Genomic DNA, 8,722 nt, shown 5'->3' with positions numbered 1-8,722 from the left:
AAAAAAAATTACCTGAGTGTGGTGACATGCAGCTGAATCCCAGCTACTCCAGAGGCCGAGACAGGAGAATCGCTTGAATGTGGGAGGCAGAGTTTGCAGTGAGCTAAGATTGCGCCACTGCACTCCAGCCTGGGTGACAGAGTGAGACTCCATCTCAAAAAAAAAAACAAAACAAAATTAACTTTGTAGGTCAAACCAATTCAGGGAAAGAGGAAAAAGTGAAATTCAGAGTAAAGAGAAATTGCATCCGCGTTTAGGTTATCACATTCCCACACTCCCAATACCCATAAATCAAGAATTTCATTCCATGACACAAAGGAGCCTTTGTTACCTTGAATGGTAGTCCAGAAGTGTTGGTAGCATGGGGACTGGAACTAACAAAACAATTTTGTTTGTCCTTGAGTATTCGGTTCTGGGATAAATGAAACAAAGCCATCTGTCTGCTGCCCTACCACTCTGCTGCAGCCCTGCTAGCCCCTCAGCCCCTTACCCTTGCTCCTCCTTGCCACTGGGCCCATGTTCCCTCCACGTGCAGCCCTCTCCACTTGTTTCATTTCCTCATTTCCTTCTGTTTGCCCTCTCCAAGGTATGGGAACTACCCTCCACCTCTCACCACTTCACGTCCTTATGATATGTTCTGAGCAATGTGCCTTTGCAGCAGTTGTCTCTGTTGCAAGCTTGAAGTTTTACATTTGTTCTGGTGGTTATTTGGGTAAAAACAGACTCCCCAATTAGACTGCAAACTCTGGAAGGGCAGAGCCCATGTCTGTCCTTTGTCACACAGCATTGCCAGCACCTGGCACAGTGTCAGCCACATAGCAGGTGCCCATAAAATGTTATTCTGAAAGAATAAGTGATCACTCAGATAGTATCTGCTTCATATCTTCTATGAACCCACAGTATACTCCTCCTTGATTTTCCAGTTTTTTATGTGTTGTTAAGCATTTTCTTTTTTGTTTTTGTTTTTCTTTTTCTGTTGTCATTTTAGTGAGATGTTTGGGAGGGATGAGAAAGAAACTGTGCTGTAGTCCCTGATTTTGAACCAAAAATGTTGACTTCTAATAAGTCTGTGCGTAGTTATGCAATGTATTTCCACAGGCTGTTTTGTGATATGAGCTGTTCATTAAAATGCCACCTATAATTTTTGTTTTCCCTCAGGCTTACATTCAGAAAGTGGAGGTAACTGATATGATTGAACTGGAACAGAAATTAGTGGATTCCAGAAACTGCCTCGCTTTCCTCATTGAGCATGTCAACTTTTCTCCAGCAGACATTAGGCTAAATAATAGTGTTTTCCAGTGGTATGGAAGAATGGGAGAAATTTTTGAAGAGCACAGGAAAATCATTAAAGAGAAAATAGAACAATATCAAGAAGGTCTGAAGGTTGGCATCTTAAATATTTTATTTTCTGGAAATGTTTTACTTTTATCTTTTTACATAGTATTGTGAATTATTTTATTTCACAGAGCATACATTTTTAGCTTTCTCATAATGTTATAATCTCATACTATAAATGTTAATGGGAGACAGTAATATATCAGATCTTTTATAAGGCTTATTGGATGATTAAGGGGTGAGTTCATAGTATATTGATTAGTGTGCGGTCATTTCTTGATTTTTCAAGGTAACAGGAAAAAAAGTGTTGGAATATATTGTCCATAAATGATAGTTAATAAAAATAGTATTTATCTTACAGTACTGTTTAGTTTACAGTACTATTTTCAGTTTTTAAAAATGATTTGAATATCAAAGCTCTCTTGGTGAAATGAGCTTTCATACCTCGTAATTGCTCACTCTCCTAAGCATTGTGCCAGAATCATCACTCAAATATTCAGTAACTCCAGCTTTTTTGCGGGGAGGGGAGTCTTAATAAGATGCTTTGTGATTTGCCCATTTCCCTGTCCAGCCTCATTGCCTGCTTCTCCCCACTCCTTGCTCATGACTTTTCAGTAACCCTGACAACTTCTAGGTGTTGCTCTCCTACGCTTCTTATCTCCTGCACATTCTCCCCATCACTCCAGAACACACCCCAGCTCCACACGTGCCTGTTGGTCTAGCACACTCTACTCATTTTTCTGAGAAGCCCTCTCCGGCAGACGTCAGTTCTGCTTCCCGTCTCCTGTACTCTCACTTTGACCGCATCTCCATTGGACTAATTATCTGTTCATTATGTTAATATTTTTAAGTTTGTCTCCTGATTGGACCATCAGCTCCTTGAAAGCAGGGCTGTTTCATCGTTACCTTTCCCTATATCCATTGCCTAGCACAGTGGCTCACATACAGAAATGCTGTGAGAATTCCGTAGCTACTATCCTAATAAATGCCTTGGTATTTACAGTCTCATTTTTCAGATGGAAGAGTAAGGTTCCCAAAGATTAAGAGACTTCTTCTAGGTCAGTCAGTACAGATGTCCTTTAATAGCAAGCCATGGTCTTTCTATTACAGTTATAGCAAATAGCTAATTGGCAAAACATGTTGTTTGAAGAATAATTCATATGCTTTAAAAAGTCTTCATTTTAAACTGTAATTAATATTTTTGTTTTACATTAAGACTATATCAACTATTTTAAAACTACAGAAAACATCAGTAATAAATATTAGGTGTTTAAGTTTCACTATAATAGACTCTTAGAAAATTGCTAAGTGGCCCGGAATTATTTATGCTATGTTTTAAAGTATGCTATTCCACAAACTATACATACTGTTGATGAGCTTTTCCTCTCATTTTCCTTCCCCTACCAGACCAGAGCAATAAATTTGCCAGGAAACTAGAGAAAAGAGGACAGAAATCAGCCTACATAATCTATAAAATAGAAAATCTAATTTTGAATAACCTAAATTTTTTTGAATATTTTATTGAGCTATTTTTTAGAGCCATTTAGTTTGGAATGCCTTACTAGTAGCATTTATATAAGGGTTTCTCACTAAAAACATACACACCTGCCTTACATTAAACATTGCAGTTTTTAAGTGTTTAAATCTGGATTTATTTACCTTCCGCATTTCTTGTGAAGAGAGTCCATGGGACAAGAAAAAAAACCCTTGGAATATCTTGCTTTAATATTGTTAATTGAAATGATATCAGGGCACAATTAAAGAAATTCAGATTTTACAGATGTTTATAAAAATACCATAGGTAAAAATTGAAATTTTCTTTTAGTCCCATCCTTGGTTATGAGATTTTTCAAATGCTGATAAATTATTTGTTTGCGTAAATTCTTCGGCATATTAAAGATCACCATCTCTAACATATTTTTATTCATTTTATTAGCTAGAACTTCTTACATAGCTAATACAGAGTAGATTTTTCTAATCTGCAAATTAGAAGAATCTTAATCCTTTTAATTTAAAATTTTTAAATTCTGCGTATTTCAGATCTCAGTCATTTTCTAGATCATCTCTTTATGTTTTAACAATGACAAAATGTAATTATTCTGATAACTCCTATGTTAAAATATTTTGACACCAAGGGGTTGTAACTTTTAAGAATATTAACAAATTGTTTTTTTTTTAGTTACGGTGTGAACGGTTTGTGGAGGAATTGGAGAGTTATGCTAAACAATCAGAAGAATTTTATTCATTTGGAGATCTTCAGGATGTTCAGCGGTACCTAAAAAAGGCTCAAATATTGAATGGAAAGTTGGATTCAGCTGCAGATAAGGTATAATGCAAAAATTCTTAAAAAGATGAATTAGTTCAAATGAAAAAGAATTGAATTCATTTTAGTTATTCACCTTTAAGAAATGGATTCAAATAAAACAGTTTAACCACATTTAATTAGAAGATAATGGAATGGCACAAATAGATTTTATAGACATGCTTCAAGGTGAAGCAGTATTGCTGTTTTCTATTGGTGGTGATACATTTTTTTCTATGTTAAAGATAGAGTTATGTATCAGTCTTCTTTTTAAACTTCCTTTGCATTATTTAATTATTTGCACCATGTGACAACATGGATAAACCTGGAGGACTTATGTTAAGTCAAATATGCCAGGCACCGAAAGACAAATACCACATGATCTCAATTATAGTGGAATCTAAAAAAGTGAACTCATAGAAGCAGAGAGTAGAAGAATGCCTACAAGGGTAGGGCAGGTGGGTAGTGGGGACTGGGTAGGATGCTCATCAAAGGATAAAAAATTTAAGTTAGGAGGGATACATTTAGGGTCTCTATTATGTATTATATGCTTGAACTTTACTAAGAGAGTAGATTGTGTAGTGTTCTCATTACAAAAAAGTAAGTGTGCAAAGAAACATATGTTAGCTTTATTTAGCCATTCCACAATGTATACATGTTCTCAAAACGTGTTGGGCACCATAAATATATACATTTTTGTCAATTAAAAAAAGAAGTAAATAGGAAAACAAGATTACATCGTACACCATAAATATATACATTTTTGTCAATTAAAAATGAATTAAGTAAATTGGAAAATGAGATTACTGCTTAGTTTTTCTATATTATTGAAGTTTAACTTCAGGGCTTAGTGAGGGTCTTTTGGGTCACATTTGAAATAGATATTTTTAAAAACTTAATTTTCAGCATCATTCACTCTTGATAACTAATATTTTCAATACCTATCCTTTCAGATTGAGCAGTTTAATGCTGAAGAGGAAGCATTTGGTTGGCCACCATCTGTATATCCTCAACGTAAAAAAATCCAAGATGGCTTGAACCCTTATCTTCGTCTTTATGAAACTGCTGTCGAATTTAGCAGCAAATATAGAGCATGGACAGAAGGACCATATCACAAAGTGAATCCAGACCAAGTAGAAGCAGATGTTGGAAATTATTGGAGAGGATTATATAAACTGGAGAAAACCTTTCAAGATTCTCCACAGGCATTGACAATGACAAAAAAAGTAAGATCAAAGGTGGAAGATTTCAAGCAGCACATTCCTCTCATTCAAGTGCTCTGTAATCCCGGTTTGCGCCCCAGGCACTGGGAGGCCATGTCTGCCATTGTCGGTTACCCTTTGCAGCCATCAGATGACTCCACAGTCTTCTCTTTTTTAGACATGAATCTGGAGCCATATCTAGACAGATTTGAAGGTATTAGTGAAGCAGCTAGCAAAGAATATTCTCTGGAAAAGACGATGGAGAAGATGATTAATGAATGGGATGCAGTGGAATTTGTCATCCATTCTTACAGAGAAACTGGGACATTTATTTTGGCATCAGTTGATGAAATTCAGATGTTGTTGGATGACCATATTGTAAAAACACAAACTATGCGAGGATCTCCTTTCATTAAGCCTTATGAGAAACAAATGAGGTAAGGTGATACTTATATGGCAATGTTTATGCTGTATTACAAAGATCACTTGTATTTAATGTAAAGTTCTTTTCAGAATTGATTCTGCATTTCACACTTAATGTTTCATACTTAATATTTTATTTCTTTTGATAATTGATTATGCATTTCATACTTAGCATTTCATACTAAATATTTAATATAATTAAATATTTAAAGATATAATCAATGGCTTCATTGCTATTGGAAGACTGCTGACCCTTTGCTATCATCTTAATGGTTTGTTAACGTCTATATTCATAGCGAAGACAATGGACAATCAACATCCAGATATTCATTTTTATTGCCTACAATACAAATAAGATCAAAATATGATCTTATTTCTTAATTCTCAAAAATAATTTTGTATCTGTAAACTCAAGATAATTTTATTTTAAAAATATATTAGCTTATTGTAGAGGATTGCTGAATATCTATTGTAATTTCTACTTATATGCATGAAGGATGGCAAATAAGTGAAAAAGAATGAAACTATAATTTTAGTTGGGGGTTTTAAGCATCATACTATACAGCCAGTTAAATTAAGCCTATCCTGTCTGTCAGTGTTTCCAGTTTTTGTTATTTATATTAAGCAGGTTATATATTACCTTGAAAAAAAAAGTCCATTAAAATCAGACTACTGTCTTGAGTGGATTTGCATGGCAAGGGAATGCTAATGGCTTGGTAGTATCTGCCACTGGTGACTGAGGTGTTATCTATCATACACTTGGGAATGCTCTGATTGGCCTTGGCTCATTCTCTGTGTTTGGTATTTCTGCCTCCTGCCAGCTTGCTCCAGTGTGCACATTAAGAGCAGAATTTTTGAACTACTCTGAAAGTGGTATATCTAGATTGTATTTTAAGGTACTAAGCATGATATCATTAGCTACTTGGAAATTTTCTTAATCAAGCAAAGATTAGAAAAAGAGGGAGGAATAGCAGAAGAAAGCAGAGGCATTTGGGTCTTTTGGTGCAAAGAGGTTAAACAAATTTCCTGATAAACATTGAAAGAAAAATATTTTAGGAAGACATCTGAAAATGACTGGTGACTTGGAAAACTCATTAACATTTCTTTGTTTTAAAGATCTAAAATCACAGATCACCATTTCAGTGATGAGTAATGTGTTAATATACGTAAGACTATGCCACATCTAAGTTCTGTTGCTGTTAATAAATCATTCTTCCCTATGACTATGTTACCTCTGACAGCAGAATAATTACAACTGTCTGGGTTCAAATCTTGGCTCTATTGTTTATTATCTGGCTAAACTTGAGCCTGGCACTTGTCTCTATGTGCCTTAGTCTCTCCATTGATAAATAGATGTTACAGTGGACGCTACCTCGTGGGGTGACATGATGATGGAGTAAACAGATAGAGACCTTAGAACTTTGCTTGTAAAATTATTAGTTTATGGAGTAATTATATTTATTCTTCAGGAAATTAAATCATTATATTCTTTATATTTAGAAATGAACTAGTAATCTGTAAATTTAAATATTCCATCTTCTCATGAATGCCACACTACTTTGGAGGATGTAGATTTTTCTTTAAATGTCAGTTACATCTTATAAATTGAAATACAGTTGACCCTTGAACAATTTAGGGCTTTAGGGGTGCTAACCCCCCCAACACAGTTGAAAATCTGCATATAAATTTTGGCTCCCCAAAACCTTAACTACAAATAGCCTACTGTTAACTAGAAGCCTTACAATAACATAACACATATTTTGAATGTTACATGTATTACATACTGTATTCTTAGATTAAGCTGAAGAAAATGTTATTAAGAAAAATCATGAGAGAAAAATGTTTACTATTCATTAAGTGGCAGTGGATCATCGTGAAGATCTTTATCCTCCTCATTTTCATGTTGAGTATACTGAGGAGGAGGAGGAAGAAGAGGGGCTGGTCTTGCTATCTTAGGGGTGGCAGAAGCAGAAGAGGTTGAGGGGGTGGAATTGGAAACAGGAGAGACAGGCACAGTCCATGTAACCTTTATTGAAAAAAATGCATGTAAAAGTGGACTGCACAAACCTATGTTGTTGAAGGGTTAACTGTATTTTAGAAATAAAAACTGTATTTTAGAAATAAAAGCTTTATTCTAGAAATAAAGCCTTTATAAGCCCAAATTAAGGGGAGAGAAAAGAACGTTAAAGGAAAGGAGTATTGAATGTAACTACCTTTCCTCAGAAGCTCAGAGTACCCTTCATTGGGCATACCTTTACTGTCAACAAAATCTAGTTTTTCCAGTTTTACCCTCTAGTCATGGAACTGGATAGCGGAAAGATTTATTGTTATACCATATACAGAAACCAGTCCAACTGTAGATAAGTGTATCTTAACATGTATATCTATATAAGAGTACATGTTATATTATTATCTTTAAACATATTTTGTAGAACAAATCTAGAGATTTATCTTTAAATGCCACTAGATGAATGGAATTGGAATAACAACATTATATACAAGATTGACAACCTAGTTGTGGTTTTGAATTTTGTCATTTGAAACATTTGCTTGGTTTGCTGTCTATAAGAGCCACTGTGTTTTGCTCCTCAGAGAATGGGAGGGCAAGCTCCTACTGCTTCAGGAGATTCTGGATGAATGGCTCAAGGTCCAAGCCACGTGGTTATATCTGGAGCCCATTTTCAGCTCTCCAGACATTATGTCTCAAATGCCTGAGGAAGGTAGACGATTTACAGCTGTGGATAAGACGTGGAGAGATATAATGAGAATTGTCATACAGGTAGGTGAAGAAATCTCCAAAAATGTCATTATTTAGTTGAAGTGATATGATTTTATTTTCAGAAATCCATATAAGCCATTATTGTTTCCAATAAGCCATTATCTATTTATCACATACATTATCTTTTCAGCTATTATTTTAGAATGCCAGGAGCAGAAAATGTCACAAGCAAAATTAGCTATTTTGTCCCGATTACTCCTTGATGTCCAAACTGAATTTGCATTATTTAACAACCTTGGGCTCTATTAGTGGTTCTTATCTGATGCTCTGGTAGGAAGACACTGTATGAGGTACTTACAGTCTCCATCTATTCTGTGACTCTCTTGTGGAATGCAACCCACTGAAACTCACTGTGGTGCACACATGTCAGCATGCCAACCACTCAACACATTTTTTCTGGTAGGGAAAGATAAATATATCTGTAAAGTTGCAAAGATAAATACATGTAAAATGTCTGATAAATGCAAATAAAATACAATTTAAAAATATGCAAATACTGTGGAGGAGAACTTACAATTTAAGCTAAGGAAGGAATTTAATAAAAACCAGTAACACTAAAAAATGTATGTTTTTTGTTTCATTCAGAAGACTTTTTCTTTTCTTTCTTTCTTTTTTTTTTTTTAAATGAGTCTCACGCTGTTACCCAGGCTGGAGAACAGTGGCACAGTCTCGGCTTACTAT

At 35.0% G+C, this 8,722-nt stretch overlaps 1 protein-coding gene across 1 annotated transcript in view; it reads left to right on the top strand.

Moving 5' to 3' along the window:
* Positions 1 to 8,722, top strand: part of DNAH7 (dynein axonemal heavy chain 7) — a 344,809-nt gene that overhangs the window by 125,454 nt on the left and 210,633 nt on the right. The window contains exons 16-19 of the mRNA XM_017538741.2: positions 1,159 to 1,383; positions 3,515 to 3,661; positions 4,591 to 5,276; positions 7,855 to 8,041. Of these exons, the coding sequence (XP_017394230.1) occupies positions 1,159 to 1,383; positions 3,515 to 3,661; positions 4,591 to 5,276; positions 7,855 to 8,041 (1,245 nt within the window). The remainder of the gene's footprint in view (positions 1 to 1,158; positions 1,384 to 3,514; positions 3,662 to 4,590; positions 5,277 to 7,854; positions 8,042 to 8,722) is intronic.

Source organism: Cebus imitator, unplaced genomic scaffold, assembly GCF_001604975.1.
Source record: "Cebus imitator isolate Cc_AM_T3 unplaced genomic scaffold, Cebus_imitator-1.0 Scaffold113, whole genome shotgun sequence".
NCBI classification, from domain to species: Eukaryota; Metazoa; Chordata; class Mammalia; order Primates; family Cebidae; genus Cebus; species Cebus imitator.
The sequence above is the reverse complement of the archived record's forward strand: the minus strand, read 5'-3'. Positions and strand labels throughout refer to the sequence as shown.